At 33.5% G+C, this 18,910-nt stretch overlaps 2 protein-coding genes and 1 long non-coding RNA gene across 8 annotated transcripts; 2 read left to right on the top strand and 1 right to left on the bottom strand.

The window, feature by feature from the left end:
• The first annotated feature begins 343 nt into the window (after nucleotides 1–343).
• LOC145091411 (HSP20-like chaperones superfamily protein) lies at nucleotides 344–2,427 on the top strand. Of its 2 annotated transcripts, none has more exons than XM_079029124.1 (6): nucleotides 344–470; nucleotides 1,010–1,193; nucleotides 1,296–1,455; nucleotides 1,561–1,583; nucleotides 1,798–1,843; nucleotides 2,128–2,427. In XM_079029124.1, the coding sequence occupies exons 1-6, from the start codon at nucleotides 466–468 to the stop codon at nucleotides 2,160–2,162; spliced, it is 453 nt and encodes a 150-aa protein (XP_078885250.1). In that variant the 5' UTR covers nucleotides 344–465; the 3' UTR covers nucleotides 2,163–2,427. The 2 variants fall into 2 exon arrangements, with proteins under 2 accessions (XP_078885250.1, XP_078885258.1); XM_079029132.1 differs by having other exon boundaries at nucleotides 368–470; nucleotides 1,013–1,193; nucleotides 2,128–2,362.
• Nucleotides 2,428–8,223: 5,796 nt separating this feature from the next.
• LOC145091426 (uncharacterized) lies at nucleotides 8,224–10,849 on the top strand. Of its 5 annotated transcripts, none has more exons than XR_013702161.1 (4): nucleotides 8,224–8,619; nucleotides 8,739–9,814; nucleotides 10,202–10,266; nucleotides 10,426–10,849. It is a non-coding gene; the product is annotated as an uncharacterized LOC145091426 (long non-coding RNA). The 5 variants fall into 5 exon arrangements; XR_013702172.1 differs by having other exon boundaries at nucleotides 10,470–10,849; XR_013702170.1 differs by having other exon boundaries at nucleotides 10,202–10,256.
• Nucleotides 10,850–13,393: 2,544 nt separating this feature from the next.
• Nucleotides 13,394–16,949, bottom strand: LOC145091439 (uncharacterized). Its single transcript, XM_079029154.1, has 10 exons — nucleotides 16,888–16,949; nucleotides 16,587–16,815; nucleotides 16,216–16,326; nucleotides 15,957–16,126; nucleotides 15,735–15,868; nucleotides 15,474–15,651; nucleotides 14,855–15,398; nucleotides 14,303–14,415; nucleotides 13,978–14,218; nucleotides 13,394–13,882 (listed from the first exon to the last, which is right to left on the bottom strand). Exons 1-10 carry the CDS (start codon nucleotides 16,944–16,946, stop codon nucleotides 13,631–13,633), a joined length of 2,031 nt encoding a protein of 676 aa, XP_078885280.1. The 5' UTR covers nucleotides 16,947–16,949; the 3' UTR covers nucleotides 13,394–13,630.
• Between the last annotated feature and the right edge of the window lie 1,961 nt (nucleotides 16,950–18,910).

Here is an 18,910-nt window from a genome sequence, read left to right on the forward strand (position 1 = left end):
ATATAATGGATATTAATTACATCTTTATCATTTAATATAATGCATTAATTACTTTTTTAAAATAGCTAAAATGATTGGTACATAATTAATCATACATAAGCACACAATAGACAGTGAAAACATTTGAACCTAACTATATATATATATATATATATATATATATATATATATATATATATATATATATATATATATATATATATATATATATATATATATATATAATGTTTGTGTTTATTTTGGTTATTATTCATAAACAAACATCGATAGGGGTAAAAAGCCTAATATCAAGGATCAAAATTGGGAGTATGGGTTTAGTTGAGGGACTAAAAATGCAAGTTCTATAAACAGGAATATAAAGCGTTCTGGGCTTCCGTACCATCGAGTGAATCGGTTTCCGGTTGGCTTTGCGACATTCTCCGATTCAGTGGACCTTCATCATAGTGCCGAAAGCCCCTCCACAAAATGAGGTAAATTGTTTGATGAGTTTTATTTCCTTCAGATTTTAGTAAAAAGCAGATTAGTTTTAGCCGATTGTCATCCCTATTCAAATTTCCACTCCATTGGAGTCAAAATTGTTGATAAAACCCTTTTACATGATTTCAAATTGGTGCCATATTTCCTCGAAATTATCGCAATGATGCAACATCAGTACATCGATCATTGCTTTTTACGACTCGTTCATTGGAATAAACAGGAGATTAGGTTATGAATTTGTCGAGTTCGAAGCTGACATGAACTTTATGACAATTTAGAGGAAGCATCATTGATCTATTGAGTCTGTATGTAGTTGCAGATCTTAAAGCTTAGGGACTTGACTATGTCGCTAATCCAGGTTTATCGAGGCATGACAGATGTTTAATGTGAAATGACATGAACTTGAATGCAACTATAGCCTAGTTCTTTTTGCTTTATATCTTCACAAGTCCTCCATTGAGAAACTTAATATCAAATTGTTCTAACTACTTGACTTTGCTTATGTTTACTTTTAACTTATGCAACTGTGTAGAAGCCATCCGGAGGTTCTTTGGGCTCAGAGGGCAGACAAAGTTTACCTGACCATAGCCCTAACCAATGCAAAAGACATTGCAGTTAAATGTGAGCCCCATGGATTATTCAACTTCTCTGCCATTGGAGCAAATGATGAAAACTATGAAGTCAGTTTGGAACTTTATGGAAACATCCTACCTGAGGTGATCACCAACCTTTCTTAATCCCCATTTGTTTCATCTCCCTTAGCTCCCTTTCTCTATATATGCATACATATTTAAATTTTTTCTAAAATTGTTCAACAGGGCTGCAAAACCCAAATGGGGTTGAGGAATATACTGTGCACTGTTCAGAAAGAGGAGAAAGGTTGGTGGAAACGTCTCTTGAAATCTGATCAAAAACCTGCTCCGTATATAAAGGTTGATTGGAATAGATGGTGTGATGAGGATGAAGAATCAGTTAAAGGTAAGCTCATATATATATTGTTGTGCTTTTCGATCTTTATTCATTGTTTAAAATAAATTCTTGTTATAATAAACGTTAAAATATAAATGTTTTTGCACTCTGCAGGTAGTGATGATGATGCCTTGAAGGTATGATCAGCTATCTCCCTAGCTAGTGTTTATTTTCTCACTTTAGAAAGAAAAAGTCAAGTTTAGATTTAGACCTTATGTAATTTAATCATAGTTTAATGTTAATATTGCAATAAAAGTGATTTTGTTTTATATTTTTATAGGAACTCATTAGATTCTGGGACCCATTAGCCGGACTTGAGCATCTAATAGTTTTGTTTCTTTTCCACTGCAGTATGCCAGTGATGATGATGGAAGTAGTGGCGATGACGGAATGCTATGTGAGTTAATAACAAAATATTTGAGATGTTAAAAACATCATTGTTCCAAAAAATCTACTATCCTAAAGTAAGCAAATGAAATGTTTTGGTCACAAATATCATTAAAACAAGGATATATATAAAACAATGGTATTTTATAATAAAACAAATAGTTCGTTACCCAATTGTGACATTAACCGGGTTAATGTCAATAATGGGTAACAAGTATTTGACATGTATAAAAAACACAAAGTAAAAGATTATTTTTATAGATTGATTGGTATGATTTTTTTTTTTTTTTGTAGATCTACCGGACTTGGAAAAGGTGAGAGGAATCTAGAGAGAGAGAGAGAGAGAAAGGATAAAACCTGAGAAGTAAGTTGGTGGCCAGAGCCAGAGCCCACTGCTTGTCAAATCACACTGTTTGTTGAGTTGAAGGTAGGATTTGTGGCTCCCTTTTGTGGCCTGGACTTTGACTTGGCCCACTTTCGTACTTTTGCAACGTCTAGGCTTACAAATTACAATATCATTTAAACGTTATCCTGAAGTTTAACCCCATATTATTGTGAGACTATTTTCATCAAAAAAAATTACTATTTACAAAACCCTTTGATAAGCTTTTTACCATTGATAAGGCTCGAGCTTGGCTCGGGTTAGGGCTAGGGCTAGGGCGTGGCTTGTTTAAATTGATAGGGGCTGGAGCTCGGCTCACAAATGATTGAACAGGCTTTGGCTCAACTCGTTTAAAAGTAAATAAATAAATAAATAAAAGGACTCCTAAATGACACTTTTAAGTAAATGTGAAAAAGTTGAGTCAGTTAAAACACTTTTCCATGATCATTCTGTCATTTTTGCGATTATCTCTATTGTGTGTAGTTTCTTATTTAATTATAACTAATCATCAGCAAATAAAGGATAGCATAAATTATACAAATGGTCCTTATGGTTTGGGATAATTTATGAGTTTAGTGCCTAATCCTTTTTTTTTTTTTTTAAAACTCGGGCAGCCCCCATAGTATGTTTTTATTACGTTTTTGGTTCCTACCAGATATAAAGACTTTTTTGCCCTTAATGTTTTGTTAACTTTTTAATTATTTGTTTATTATTTTTAAAATTTAAAATATAAAATAAATAAAAATACCCTCTTCCCTTTTTATCCCCAACCCTTAAGATCTCTTGTCCCATGATCACTACCAATTTTCCGACAAGAGACCTCACCCTAATGACTACCAAGTGAGCTTTCTTCCTCTCATCATCTCTTTTGACTTCTCTGTTCAAGAATCTCAAATGACAACCTCTTGCTGCCACCCACTACCTTGCACCGATTTGGATTTTCGACATCAATTTTCATTGTTGCTTTGAATATCCGATGTCTGAATCCTTCCAATGACACCTTCAGGCCTCCGGTGAACTCAACGATCACCCACTATGACTGCCTCCATCGTTTGACAAAACTCACAGTAAGTCACATGACTAAAGAAATTAGAAAATGTAGAAGAACCCTACAATTTGAATCCATAAAATATGCAAAATAAAAAACCTATAAAAACACACAAGACATCATTTGAATCAAGAAAAGTTTCAACTTAACAAATCTACAAGTTAAAATTAGAATTGGTGGGTGTCATAGGACATTCACAATGTTTTTTAAGTGTCATATAACTTTTTACCACATCATACAAAATTGATGGGTGTCATAGCATACATTACAAAACCTACCATATTTTTATGCAATAAGTATAACATTTGAATAAATGCATTTTTTTCCGGTGCGGCAAATCCATACCACAGACCGCCTTTACTGCATTTTTTTTCCCACGGTGTGGTGTTTACCGCATACCGCAGTATACCACGGTATGCGGTAAGAGGCACACCGCATAGTGTAATAGGGACCAAATACGCAACAAATTAAAGTTTAAATGATCGTCCGAGTGAAAAAAAAATTGAAGACTAAACACGCAAACTACCACAAACCACATAGACAATTTGTGTAATTTACCCTAAAGGATATGTTCTTGAAAACTAACAAGTATCATCACTTCCCCTCATCTACACAGTGCATTGCCTAATTCTCAATTTCTCACTTGATAACCAACAGTCGAAATAGGGTCTTCTACAACAGAAAAGCAATTATAATATCCAGGAATCAGGCTTGATTACGCGCAAAAGTTAATATCCAATGAAATTAGAGAGAAACATAGCACCAAGAGTAACATGAGGTCGAGCAAAAAGACCAACACAAAATATGTCATCAATCATCATATCAGATATGGTGCCAAAAACAACAATGTCAACAAAATTAATACGAATATGTAAATCAGTGGAACCAAACACCTTAATTCTAATTATCTTTTATATTTATTAGTAAAAGTATTTTAGGATCCGTTTTGTTATGAAAAAAAATAGTTTTTTAGTTCAGTTTCAGAAAAATGAAATGAGCTTTCATTTTCAGTACTCAACAAAATATTGAAAAACACATTCGGTAAAAACTGATCGAATTTTCATTTTTTAGATGTGTATTAATTTCAGTCCAACCTCCATACCCAACCTTACACCTATAGCCATCCTACAACCATATCCACCCACCCCACTCACCCCGAAACCTCCAACCCCACCCAACCATTCAACACCCCACACATCCCACTGAATAATATTATTTCATCCAAGTATTCCATATTTAAGCACTTCAAATGTCAACACCATGAGAAACTCAAAAAATATGAATGAGATACTGGATGAAGAAAGACCTATTGAAGGTATGAATGAGATGTTGGATAAGGAAGATCCTTTTCTTGGATATATGGATGAGATACATGTTAGTTGACAAAGCACCTTATGCAGCGTATCAGTGTACCTTATAGTCAAGAAACTCAAAAAAAGTATGAAAGAATACTTAAGAATTAAAATAAAGCTAACAAGGACACTGGAAGTAGTCGATGCGATCCAATTAATTTGGACTGAATGTGTTGTACTCTACATACTTTTGCTTTCTGTTGGGACATATTTTGTTAGTGCCACATGTTTTTACAGTGTAATACCTAGGGAAACTATTACACCAACTTTTATGCTTTGTTCAATGTATGACCAATGGAAACTGTTCTATAATTACTTTTGGTTTGATAAATATTCAATGTTTTGTTCTACATGGACAAAGTTTGTGCTGTTTTCTGTTTATTTATCAGCTTCTGTTTTGCTACATGCATTTTGACACATATATTATGCCTTACTAAACGTGACCACATTTTGTTTTGCAAAAAAAAAAAGAACCAAACCATAATTCCATTACATTAAAAAGTGATTACATTACATTAGATTCCATTCCATTCATAAGACAACACATTCCATTCCATTAAAAAATGATTACATTACATATGATTCCATTCCATTCAAAATACTTAATTTACACTCATTCCTTTCAAAATACTTTACATCAAATTCTTTTTGGCCATATTATCAAAAGACCACAAAAGACAAGAATTACATCAAAGCCCGTAATTAATAAACTTCCAAAAAAGAACAAACACAAGAAAAAAAAACCAATTTCATTTCTTTGGTTTTTGTTGAAACTTGGACTTCATATCTTCTTTAAATTTCGATTTCCACACTACAATATTGTTTTCTTCATGTTCTTTTTGCTATTTTTCAACTTCTCAAATTCTAGAAGATAGAATTTTGTACCACAAAATGTCAAGTACATGTTCTATCCACTCAAAAAAGAAATCGCACTTTGACCCACTAATAATTTGGACACCTTAAAAAATCTCCTTCTTGGGTTCAACATCGTCCAAGACGTTTCGGTTTCTTGAGGGTAAACCACAATCACACATAATACAAAGGTTGTATTGAGCTTGAACCTCCACATTAGGGTTGGAAAAATAAGAACTTGATTCCATTCTTGCATGAAATTGTTACACAGCTACTAAAAATATGGAAATCACAATGTTGATCTTGGAAGACTTCTATGGTCGTTGAGGAGAGATGTGTTGGTTTTTGGACATTGATATTCGGTTTAGGGCACCAAAAATATCTATAAAGGGATCAGACAATGTTGTTTAAGACGTGACTACACAACCGGGAGAAGGGCAATCATGTTTTAAACACAATAACAAAAAGTTCCTTATATGTGGACAACTTTTCTAAGTTTAATGGTATAATTAAAACAATTTGGATAGTTTGTTACCCTTATTTGTCATTTTTCCAATGTCTCATTTTGATCTTTAGACAACGTTTGATACGTCGAACAGAACCGGACAATATTGAATTGAACTGGATAAGACTGGACTGGACTGAACTGAACTGAACTGATTATGTATATAGCGTTTAACAAGGTTAGAACTGGATGGAACTAGACTTTAAAATTATTGGATTACCCTTACATTATTAATTTTTTATAAATTGTTTCTATTTTGTTTTAAGGTATAATATGTAGTATTCATGACATATATATATATATATATATATATATATATATATATATATATATATATATATATATATATATATATATATATATATATATAAAAGGATCTCATTGTGTTGTAAATTAGATTTGCATATTGGCCTTGACAAATGTTTTGAGATAGAAGTATTCATAACGATTTAATAAAAAAAATATAAAGAATGAGGTGATAATAATATTTAAGTGCAGGAAAATGAAGCTTTTCGTAGGGAAAATAAAATAGAAAAGGGAGAAATAGGGAGAGATGCATCAACAAAGAAAGAAAACAACAAAAGATTTAAACTGGCGAATGATTTGTATTCCATCGTGTTCCACCCTTTTGGGTGGGACTAAAATTTTAGTAATTAGTTGACTTGGTCAATAAGTGTTTTTGTTTTTTTTCCATCCTTACCAAGCACCCTTTGAAAAATCTTGTTCTGTCCAGTCCAATCTTGTTCCTTTCACCAAACGCTACCTTAACAATGTATCATAGTTAATGTTGGTTAAAATTTAGAGTAAATGTTATAAAAGACCAACAAACTATTTCATTTTTCCACTTCTATTCATTGAACCCGTTTTTATTCAATTTAATGATTTTTTTTTAAATGAAGGTGATTCTTCCACATAAGATATCATACAAATCAACAAAACATATATTTTGTCCCTTTGTAGTCCTTTTAACCGATTATTATATGTAATTAGGAAAGAGCCCGCGGCAACGCCGCTTTTGGGGTAATATGGGAAAAATCAGCAAACTTTAAAAGATATGTGCTGAAATTGTAAATCACCACCAATAGAGAAGAAAGTCGACAACCCCTAAAATTAGATGTCAAAAGTGTACAACCAAAAAAATAGACACTGTTGGGAAAATTCAAAAATATTGTGGCAATAATGTTAAAGTTGTCAAAGTTGGGAAAATATGGTGACAAAATTCAAAAAGAGATTTTTTTTTTTGTTTTTTATGTCAAAATGTAAAAGTTTTTAGTATATGGACGAAAAGTGTCAAATTCATTAAAGATTTGCGGCAAAAACCAAAAGATAGAAAAACTCAATCAAAACGCAAAAATATAAAAGTTTTGAATTTAAAGACGAAAAGTGTCAAATGCTTATGACAAAAACCTAAAGCCCAAAAAGTTACTATTCCTAACGCCGTTGATATATATATATATATATATATATATATATATATATATATATATATATATATATATATATATATATATAAAGGGCTAAACTATAAGAAAATGTTATAAATGACCAACAAATTATTTCATTTGTTCACTTGTAGTCCCTCAACTTCTCTTTATCCACTTTCAGGTAACAAACTCCTAGCTTCAATCTCATTTTAGCCACTTTAATTTAACCGGCTATACCCCTTACATGTTTACATGATATTTTTTTTTTAATGATTTGGATTAAGACTTTATTTAATTCAAAACAATGGAGCTTATAAAGTTGAATTGACATTCCAATGAGACTTGGAGAAAAACCAAATCATGGGTATAATTATAAAATTCATTAGCCGGTACTAAATTGGTCGCATGACAACTAAAGATTAGTTGACCTAGTCGGGGAGTAGTTAGCGACTAGTCAAACACTAAATTATAAGTCTATTAAATTTAAAAAAAATCAAATAACACCAATCTCATAATAAAATTGGTAAATATCATTATACTATATATTAAAATTGTCTATTGTTAGCTACAGTAAACATGCATCTGATTTGTCTATTCCAATCTTCTACTTAGATTCCTTTGTCTTTGGTGGCCTTTCTTCCATGGTTTTTGGTTTCTTTCATGGAAAGGGTTTACGTAATGTTTTTGGTTTGGCAAAAATGGTCCTGCAGTTTTACTATGTTGACAAATGTGTTCAACCTGAGTGGTAAATGCTTGGGTGCGTGAGTCATCGACTCCATTGATACGTGTCATTCTGTTGATCTCCTTTCCACCGCTTCTTTCCACTAATTGCTCCACCGTCTCTTTCTTCTTCTTCTCTCTCTGATTATGTTTTAAAGCTTTAGTCCTTGACCGTCAATGTTTTTAGTCGGTTGATCCTTTGCCACCTCTCCCACACAATCAGATGTTGCACCGCCATGGACATCAGTTGTTATCTTCTCCACTGTTTTGTTCTCGAATAACATGCCTACACAAGTACCTTCCCCATTAATTCTTTTTACATCACCACTTTAATTCTTACGACCTTCCCCATTCTTCCTTCCAACGCTCCATCTCTTTCTTCCTTCCATAGAAAATCTCTGCCTCAATCCATTTCTATCCAATCTCTCGAAGGAGATCTGTAATCCTTTTCCAGATTCTTCTCCGTTCTTCCCACTACTTATCTTAGTTTTCTACAACAGCAGGTAATTCCAATTGATTTTCTGTTTTTTTTTTGCTCCGTTCGATTCCAATTTTTGAACCCTAATGCTCATACGTTTTCAACCGCTGGCTGATGTTTTCACCAACGATCGTTCAATTGCAGCTTCATCTTCTACAGACTCCACCTCTTCGTCCTTTTCAGTAACTGTATTACCGACGATGTTCACGGGTTTGAAGAGATCAAAAGTTGGGGGTACGGTAGGGCAATGGACCGCCCGACGGTGAGCCCTTTTTCTCCTTCTCTAATTTCCTTCGAGTGTCCCTTCGCTGTGTTGGAGCTGATTTGTGTCCGTTGGCTGAGTTGGAGCTGATTTTCTTACATTATGCTTACACAAGAACCAAGAGACACTCCCACGTTTGATACTTTCTGATCACAGTTCAACTTCAAAGTTCATTAATTTCTGTTTAAAAGTTCACTAACACTACAAAAATTCAACTTCTTCAAGTTCATTAATGGCTGATCTGTTACATTTGGGAACTGGGCTAGGACCCCCTGTTTCTAAACTATCAGATATCATCATACGCGTATTAAAGAAATCCTTTTAGGTTCACTCTGAGTTCATTGAAATACAATAAACTATCACGACAATAACGCCTATGATTGAAAACCTCGAGAATCAAACTAAGGTATCAGATCAGTTGAAACATGAAAACGGTATGTTCATTACTTAGATAGTGGGCGCAGAAGCCCTTTTTCTGAAATGCAATCATGTCAAATGGTTCGAAATATACACTCACGCGGTCAAATTGGATAAGCTAAATGTATCGATGCTAAAATTTTTCCAGATTGTTGTTCCGTTGGTGATTCTTAATCGAATAGGAGATCTGCAAGAAAGTATAATGAAAGTGGATTTAAGTCGTTCGTCTTGTGGGGTTCCATTGCTGAATGATTCCGTGATAGGATTAAAAGATCAAGTTAGAAAGTTGAATGTCCAGCTGTTAGATGACAGAGGAGTTGCCATCTTCATCTCAGCTGTTAGATGACAGCCCGGATCGCCATCTGTCATCATCTATTGAGGAAGGGAAGCCCAATCAGGTTTTCTATGTTTTTTTTGTTTTATATGTTATGGTCATATCAAGCTTATATTTTTATTGCATAAGCTATTGAAAGAAGTTGAAGTGCTGAAGGGATCTCATTTGAAGGAGATCACAGAGACCAATCTGCTAGAACAAGAACTGGTACATAACAATTATCAAAAAAATAATCAAATATTTTATTTGTTCTATTTCTATAACTATATGTGATTTGGCTACTCAGAAATTTATAAGAACAGGCGTTCTTTTTAATTGAGGAATGTCACGTATTTTTATATTAGAATACTACCAATTTTTCCGGTATACTTTTCACACAAACCATGGCTTAAAATAGCATTCTACTTTTGTTTCTTTATAAATCTTTGGCATGCTACTTTCATTTATTTTAAAAGGAAAAAAAATGCTTGCTCATTGGAATTCCAAAAAATGAAATAACATTGTACATTTGTTACCTTCAGATAATCATGATTAAGTTTGTAGGATACTAGGATTGCATTTATTAATTTTAATTATTTTTAGTTATTTTTTTAGGCTGTATTGTATTACTATTGGTTGAGAAGTGGAACTTGAAGCAAGGCTCTCACAGGTGAGTAATGGTGAGTTAGAGAACAATACCATAAAAAAAACAGTTGAGGCAAGGCAACTCATCATATCCGCATTCTTCTAAATTCTTATGTGGATTTTGGGGTTCCATTTATTTGTTAATCTTTAGCAAATAAATCATTTTTTTTATAGATCTTGGTTCATCTTTGTAGAGTATGCTTCTAATCTTGGCATCAACTGGCTTTCTTACTTCAAGAATTGCAGGACGCCCCAAATAAGCTACCGTACAAAGAGCCGACGATCACCAACCAGGTTATTACCGACATCGATAAAGACACCGTTCTCATGCTTGACATGTTCGAGATGATGCAGGAAAACATCACAGCAGCCGTGAAAATATGTAACAAGATCATCCAGGACCACCCAACAGCATGACGCAGGATCAACCCGTTTTTGCATGTGCTTCTGTAATGAAAGTTTATTAGCTACTTCTCGCAACATCCACCACTTTTGTAACCATCTATGTAATGAATGACTATGTAACCACCATATAATGATTGACTATGTTTTTATCCATATTCTATCATAGAATCCATACACAATACAGTGAAATAATCCAACCAGAAACAGCCTTCCCCTTAACTATCCTTGACTAATATTTTAGTTTATGTTTTGATTGTATTTTAGTTTATGTTTTCATTGTATGGCGTTCTTGGTTTGAATTAGTCGTCTAAGTTTTGTTGTCAATTTGATACCTTTTTTCTACACATATCCATCATTCACACGTTTGTTTTCCATTGAACATATATTTAGCTTTTAATATCTACTTCTCGGCAGCTTAAAAGGTTATACAACATACATGGTTTGTTTTCCATTAAGAGGTTATACATCATACAGTTACATTTTTAATGTAATCTTCAACGAAACGATATGCACATTATCTAACCCCCGTGTAGCGGGGGCATGCATCTAGTTAATATTATAACAAAATAAACTAGTGATTTCTCAAATAGTTTCTAATGAAACCAAATTTCTTCCAAATGTTAGAAACTCAATGGCTTATATAATTTCCCTTATTATCTTTGCAAAGTTAATCTTCAAATGCCTTCTATTTACCGGTGTGTTGTCTATGGTCTAATTGGAGATTAATCGTGAATTAGTTGTGGTCTGTACAACATTGGATATAATGTCTTTTGACTTAGAAAATATGAAGTTCTAACACTTTAATTAAACAATTAAAAAAATACCATGTAAGACGGTTAAAGACTATAGTCTAAAAAGAGCTAAGGTGATTTTTTTTAGAGTTTTTATAATTGAAAATAAAATAAAAGTTAACTTGAAACCGGACAAATAGAAAATTTTGTTGGTTATTATTATATTTTTCTCGAAAGTTTAACCATGATTATCTATGGGTTAAAGAGATAAAATAAAAACAATTTTGAAAACTTTATTAGCTAAAACATACTTAAATAAGTTAAGTGAGGATAAATAAAAAAATTGAATCATTTTCAATTTTCTTTTTATTTTTTAAAACTCCAACTAGAACTACAAACTTATTATCAAAATTGTATAGAAACTCAAACCAACCGTTCACTCTAATTAACCATACTATATTAAGGTCAGATGATTTAACTCAACATCGAGTTTTAAAAAGTTTGTCTGGAATTTTCTTAACTCCATTGGCAACTAGATGCTTAGTCGGTTGCCATAAAAGACATGAAAAAATCATCTAAAACCTACGACCGGTTTGTTCCACCAAACATTCACTTGCCATTTTCTTTTTCTTTTCCTTTATTTATAATTCTTTTTAGTTAAACATTTTTTATAATTAATTTCATTTTATTTTTATTAAAACAATACACAAAATATACTAAAACACATAAAATAATATTGATATATTTTAAGAATTTTTAATAATTTTTTTATATTGCTTCTATAATCTTAAAAAAAGTGGATTATAAATTGAATAAAAGAAAAAAAAATAGGTTATAAATTGAATAAAAGATAATAAAAAAAATTATGTTACAGATTGAATAAAATATAATATGCAATTTGAATAATATAATAAAAATTAATCATAAGTAATATAAACTTTTTGTTGAAGTTGGGTATCCAACACCCTTAGGATATCCCCATTTTAACGACCCAACATAATACAATCCAACTTTTCTATTAAAAAACTAATTTCTAACTTTTTCAAATATATAATCCAACAATACCCATCTTTCATATTCATCACCAATCCAGTTTTATTATATATATATATATATATATATATATATATATATATATATATATATATATATATATAAGTTTTATTGTAGAAAAAAAAAATTGATGTATTTTGTTATTTAATAGAGTCAAAAAAATAATCAAAACAAAAGAGTTGAATAACAAAAAATAATAAAAACAAATAAAAATTGGAGAGGAAAGGGTCAATCCAAGCCAATCTAGGGCCGGTGGCCTAGTTCACGGGTATATCACCAATTTAGATTTTCTTTTTTAAATAGTTTTTGACGGGTGCTCGTTACACCCCCACGAATGGGTATAGTTATTAGGGATGAATAATTTGTCCCAAATCCCGATTCCGTATCGGTATCGTACCGGAACCGGTACCAAAACGTACCGAATTTAAAAATATAAGACGGTACTTGATACTCCAAATATATACAAAATTGGGGATTCGATACCGATACTAGTACCGAAAACGGGTACCATTCCCGGTACCGGTACCGGTGATTTTAATTCGGTTCGGTGCTTGGGATTAACTTTTGATCGAATTCGGTTTTCAGGAAATCAGGAAAGGTAAGGGTCGGTATCGGTTCCGTCCCACGCTCATCCCTAATAGTCATACATATAAGTTGTTTTGTTTGCCAAACACTTAAAATGATTATTACTTCTTCCACCGTAATAAGCTAATCCAAACACATTTTAAAAAAATATTTATTCCCACAAAAATAAACAAATAAACAATAAACTCATAAGCTAAAAATTATTTATCCAAACACCGCCTTAAAACACAAACCAAATCATCTATGCAAACAAAAATTAACAAATTTAAACCAAAATAACATACCTTCTTCTTTATTTAAGTCCCATTTTCTTATTCGGGTCTCATTTTAACATGACATTTTTTACCGATATCCTTATTTACAGGCTACAGCTACTGAAAATGAAAGATATTACAACACAACTCCACTATTAACAATAAGATCCGTATACACTAAATAAAATCAGACCAAACTACTTTTATCCAAACACTAACTATAAGGTTCCGGTTACGATCTCTTTCGGTTTTAAATTCGATTTTCGCACACACTTCCGAACCTTTACAACATCTCCGATTAAGTGATTCTCTTCAAACAACATAACAATTAAGTGATTCTCTTCAAACAACATAACAACACCACTTACTCCCTAGTCCACTTTGGTCGCCTTAGAAATCTCTTCAACCTTATCCACAATTTCAACGGGAACAACCGGAATGGAATCCCACCATCCCTGTAATCTCCGATTCCCCATATCATTCTTCCTCTTCCTCATACCCTTCCCCAACTTCGATGTCACTGCAAACATCACCACCACAGCCGCCATAATCATAAACTTAACAGGAACCACCGCCAACACAATCGCACACCCCGTCATTCCCGTAATCACCATATCCGTGTGCTTCATCAAACCATCAAACACAAACAAAAAAAATAAAATAAAAATTTATAACACTCATAAGTAGTAACTGAATAAGAATCGAGTTTAATAATTACCTTGGGGGCATTGGACAACAGTATTGACCAAATTTTCAATATCGAGATGTTTGTCGATTGCATGATGTTGTATACTGTGTTGAGTCCGTGTTGTGCTGATACTATGCTTTCCATTGTTGTTTGATCAGAAGCTGTACACACTACAAATTTGGTTTTCTTGCCTATTTCATGTTTTCTTGCCCAAATCATCTTTGAAACTACCCACATTATGAATGCTGCCATAGCTATTCCAACCAACTCTCTGAAACCACAATCAACTTTCAATTTTTCTTAGTTTGTATTCATTCAGAACTTGATTTGATTCGATGAGGGAGGAGCGACTTACTTGTAAATAACTAGTAGAGTGATTCCGATCACTGTTAGGGTTATTGCTGGTCTTTCCCATTGTATGATCTCTTTAAACCATGGCAATGCACCTTTCAATGGTTTCACCAGCTCCTGCACACAATAATATATAGATCAAGTGGCGAGATGGATTCGCTTGTAAAATTCTAGGGTTAAAAATGGTAATCGAGTAATCCCTATTTTTAACAAGGAAAAGTTGGGAATTGGATTTCAAAGGGTAGTCGGGTATTTGAAACCAAATTGGATTGGAATGGAATTGAATTCCAATTCCGGCCAAACCCTGTGAATCTAGGGAACCAAACGCACTGTTCAATGGAATAAACATGCGATTGAAACGGAATGGAATAAACATGCGATTGGAGCGAAATGGAATAAACATGCGATTGGAATGAAATTGAATTCAATTGTCGCCAAATCCAACAAAATCCAGTAAATAAGAAGCATAATTGGAATGGAATTGAATTTCAATTCCGACTGGACTCCACGAAAACCAACAAATCAAACACCCCTTTGTTTTCAAAGAGAGACGTACCATTAATACAAGCGCACTATTGCCAATTCCTTCATCTTTCAACTCATCAGCCTTGGCTTTTGCAATATTGATCTCTTTTGCTTCCTCTCTCACTTGTTCAACAGCTGTTTCCAATGATTCTAGATTGTCTGGTCTGTTATTTGCAATTCCCGTTTCTTTTTCTGTGTGCTGAGTACAACCTTGGGAGACATTTAAGTTGCGAAGTACAGATGTAGCACTACATGGGTGCCCAATGTCCACTGTTTTCAAACTTTCAGCAACTTCTTGTAGCACATTACTCCCTGTAGGCAGCTCATCGAATAAAAGAAAAATAAGAAAACTTTTCGGATCAGGAGGAGAAATTCTCAGCATTTCTCTCGCTGCATGGAGTCTTATGATCCCCAATATAGTCCTCGCATGCATCTCCCATTTTTGTAGGGGTGATTCCACTTTAAATTTTGCTAAAAATTTATGCAGTAACATGATTTCCTTCACAATAGCAAGCCAATGGTCACGTCTCGTTGAACTCGTCATCTCTGGAAACTCGATTTCAACACTCTCTTCTCTAAAAAAACTCCAAAAAGAAAAAGTCAACTCAAGTCAAGAAAGGTAAAACCAGTTATGAAAGTAGTAATCTTACAGCTCAGAGGACTCGTATATGATGGCTTTGTCGAAAAGAGGAGCACCCAATGGACCTGTGGATGCTGGTTTTATAGACTGTTCTATGTCCTTTGATAGATCAAGTTTGAATGCGTCTTCATAAGATATGATCCCCGAGGTCTCAAAGTAGAGAGCGTGGTTCGTTAATGTGAGTCTACCTAGAGATTAGAAAACCCATTGAAAAACGATGATGTTTAATCCGAAAAGAAAGAAAAAGGGGAAATGAAGACGAATTAATTACCAGGCCAACTTTGTCCTCCGATATGGCGGATGACTCTTTGTGAACTTGCAGTTCCTTCAACGTGGAGTATGTACTCGTCATCTGCCATGACCACGTTCTTCGGCGTTGCTTGGTTTTGCAAATGCTTTATGCATCTATATATAAAAAGACCAAATTTTTTATTCAGAAAGAAAGGGGAGTAGATTGTATGTAGAAGGATAAAATAAGATTTGAAATGATTACTTGTCGATTTCTTTAATGAATATGTCGTAGGCAGGGAAATGTAAACGGTTTGCTGTGGATATCGTTAGCGTCTCGAAAGTGAATCTTCCATTAACGAAATCGGCGACTAAAGGAACTAATGATGCCAACCACACGAATGCATCATCTCCGACACTTGGTTCATTATCAACCTATAGCATATCAGAAATTCAGAATACCAACTCACAGCTACCAGATTATTATTGTTTAAACACTAGATGAAAGTAAAAAATTGCTGTACAAGCAATGGCATGATGTCTGAGTAGAACAGAGAAATGTCATCCTGCTCATTTGTCGATTTGACAGTTGCAGGTATTTCCCTCGTGTCTTCTTTCTCCTTGGCTACATACTCCTGAATGCAAAATGAGCAATTGAAGATTTGCCAGTGTGTTTTAGAACGAATCGTTACTATTTTAAGGAATGATATGGTTAATAAGCAACGGAATTAATAACACGAATGTTAATTCACTATTACACTCATCTTGTTATAAGATTAGATGATAAGGTATCAGAAGTTTTTGGAAAATTGAGCATGATTTTTGCCCCCAAAGTATAACGAACTAAGCAATAATAAGAATGAAAATGAAAATGAAAATCATGATTCATGCGTACCCTATGAGATTCTTCATGGGAAGAACTAGGCGTTTCCCAAGCAAGCATCATGTCGAAGGTGAACCGATTGAAAGTTCCTTCCGTAATCGCTTCTTCGAGGTTCCTGCACATTTCGTTGAGCACCTTAGCAGCACAATACTCCATTAATTTCCTCGAGTATCCTCCCATATCCGGCTTCCATACGCTCTCGAATTCTCCCACTAACTCGTTCACTGACGTTTCCAATCTCCTACAAATAAATCAACTCTACATCAAAATTAAATTTCGATCTATTTCCTCAGGTAATCAGTAAATTACATACACAGCACATCGCTGAAGAACGCTGTTAGCAATGGTAGATAGATGTTTCTTCTTATCCATAGTAATCTTATATACTGTTCAAGTTCTTAGATGAACAAATTTGCTTTTATAGGTCCCGATCTCGTCAAATCGGCGCGTAGGAACAAGCCTGATGTGGATGAGTGAGTTCTGCGCATTGTCCATGGTAGTGCAACGTGGCGGACATGCATGAATTGAGTGGGTGCATTCTGGCATCTCCTTCAATTCTTATGCGTGACGTCATGATACTAGAGTATGGGCGGTAATAGGTACCGAATTTTGTTTTTCAAAGTGGATAGGCAAAGCCTTTCCACATGGATCGTGTTATAACGCCAAAATTTTTTTATCAATTTCATTTTCTAAGTCATTTTTAATTTTTAACATCGTTTATGTCATAAGGCCGGAAGAAATGGTGTATGGCATGCCATGCTATGATGCTATATTAGCCTTTTGGTTTCCACCTAAATTTTATATAAGATTCATATAAATTTTACCATAATATAAACAAGAGAGAAAGTGATGACATAGAGACAGAAGAAATAAAAGTGGAAAAATCCAAATTTAACAGCCCACACAAACATACATTCTCCCAATGTTTTAAAAACCGATTTTTTAGTTGAACCGGTATGGTGACCGGTTTTTGGTTTAACCGGTTCGACTGCCGAGTAAACCGGTTTCTATAATTTTCATATTTTTTCGTGTTTTCCTATACATACATACATACAAAAATTAAGAATTTGATGTCCACAAGTTCGGATATTAAAATACATATGAAAACAAGTTGTAGATCAATTTAAATACATTAAAATAACATATAATTATAAGTTTTACATCAACCCACGTGCATTAAAAAGAAAAATAAAGTCTTAGATGAATATAAACGCATCAAAAAACTTCATAACATCTATTATGTGTTTTTATTCAGAAAAATCTTAGTTAATGTGAAAAACTACCAAAATATATTATAATATTATGCAGAATGTTTCAATTCCATATGGTTTTATTCAATTTAATCGGTTCAACCAGTTTAATTGAACCGGTTCAACCGAATTCTTGTAAAAATCGGCCGGTTCGATCCGGTTTAGAAATAGACATAAAACCGGTGATAGTTGAACCGCTCCCTTCCCCGGTTTCCGGTCCAACCGGTTCGACCAGCTGGTTCAAACCGGTTTTTAAAACATTGGAGTAAACCGGTTTCTATAATTATCATATTTTTTTTCATGTTTTCCTATACATACATACATACAAAAATTAAGAATTTGATGTTCACAAGTTCGAATATTAAAATACATATGAAAACAAGTTGTAGATCAATCTAAATATATTAAAATAACATATAACCATAAGTTTTACATCAACCCACGTGCATTAAAAAGAAAAATAAAATCTTAGATGAATATAAACGCATCAAAAAACTTCATAACATTTATCATGTGCTTTTATTCAAAAAAATCTTAATTAATGTGAAAAAATACCAAAGTATATTATGCAGAAGGTTTCAATTCCATATGGTTTTATTCAATTTAACCGGTTCAACCGAATTTTTGTAAAAACCGACCGGTTTGATCCAGTTCAGAAATAGACATAAAATTGGTGATAGTTGAACCGCTCCCTTCTCCGGTTTCCGGTCCAACCGGTTCGACTGGCCTGTTCAAACCGGTTTTTAAAACATTGTTCTCTCATCTATTTCTTATCGGCACAAACGTTCCGTTTGTGCATGGCCTCCTCGGCATGTCATCCTCTAGGGGCGGTATGCCACCGATACCGAGCAAATGTCGGTCCTAAGAAATTAAAATATTATCAAAGGTCTACGACGAATCAGAAAAAGACCTGTTATTATAAATTTTTATTTTTAAATAAAAATATATAATAAAAAATAGTTTAGCCTTATACAACTATCCACTTTGTCCCCAGAATGCCTCCATATGAGCAATTGTCATGTAAATATAACAAAATCCATACCGATACTTATGAATAGTTTTATTATTATTATTATGTACCCATCC

This window comes from Lactuca serriola, chromosome 1 (genome assembly GCF_051521515.1).
Source record: "Lactuca serriola cultivar US96UC23 chromosome 1, Lser_US96UC23_V15, whole genome shotgun sequence".
Lineage (NCBI taxonomy): Eukaryota > Viridiplantae > Streptophyta > Magnoliopsida > Asterales > Asteraceae > Lactuca > Lactuca serriola.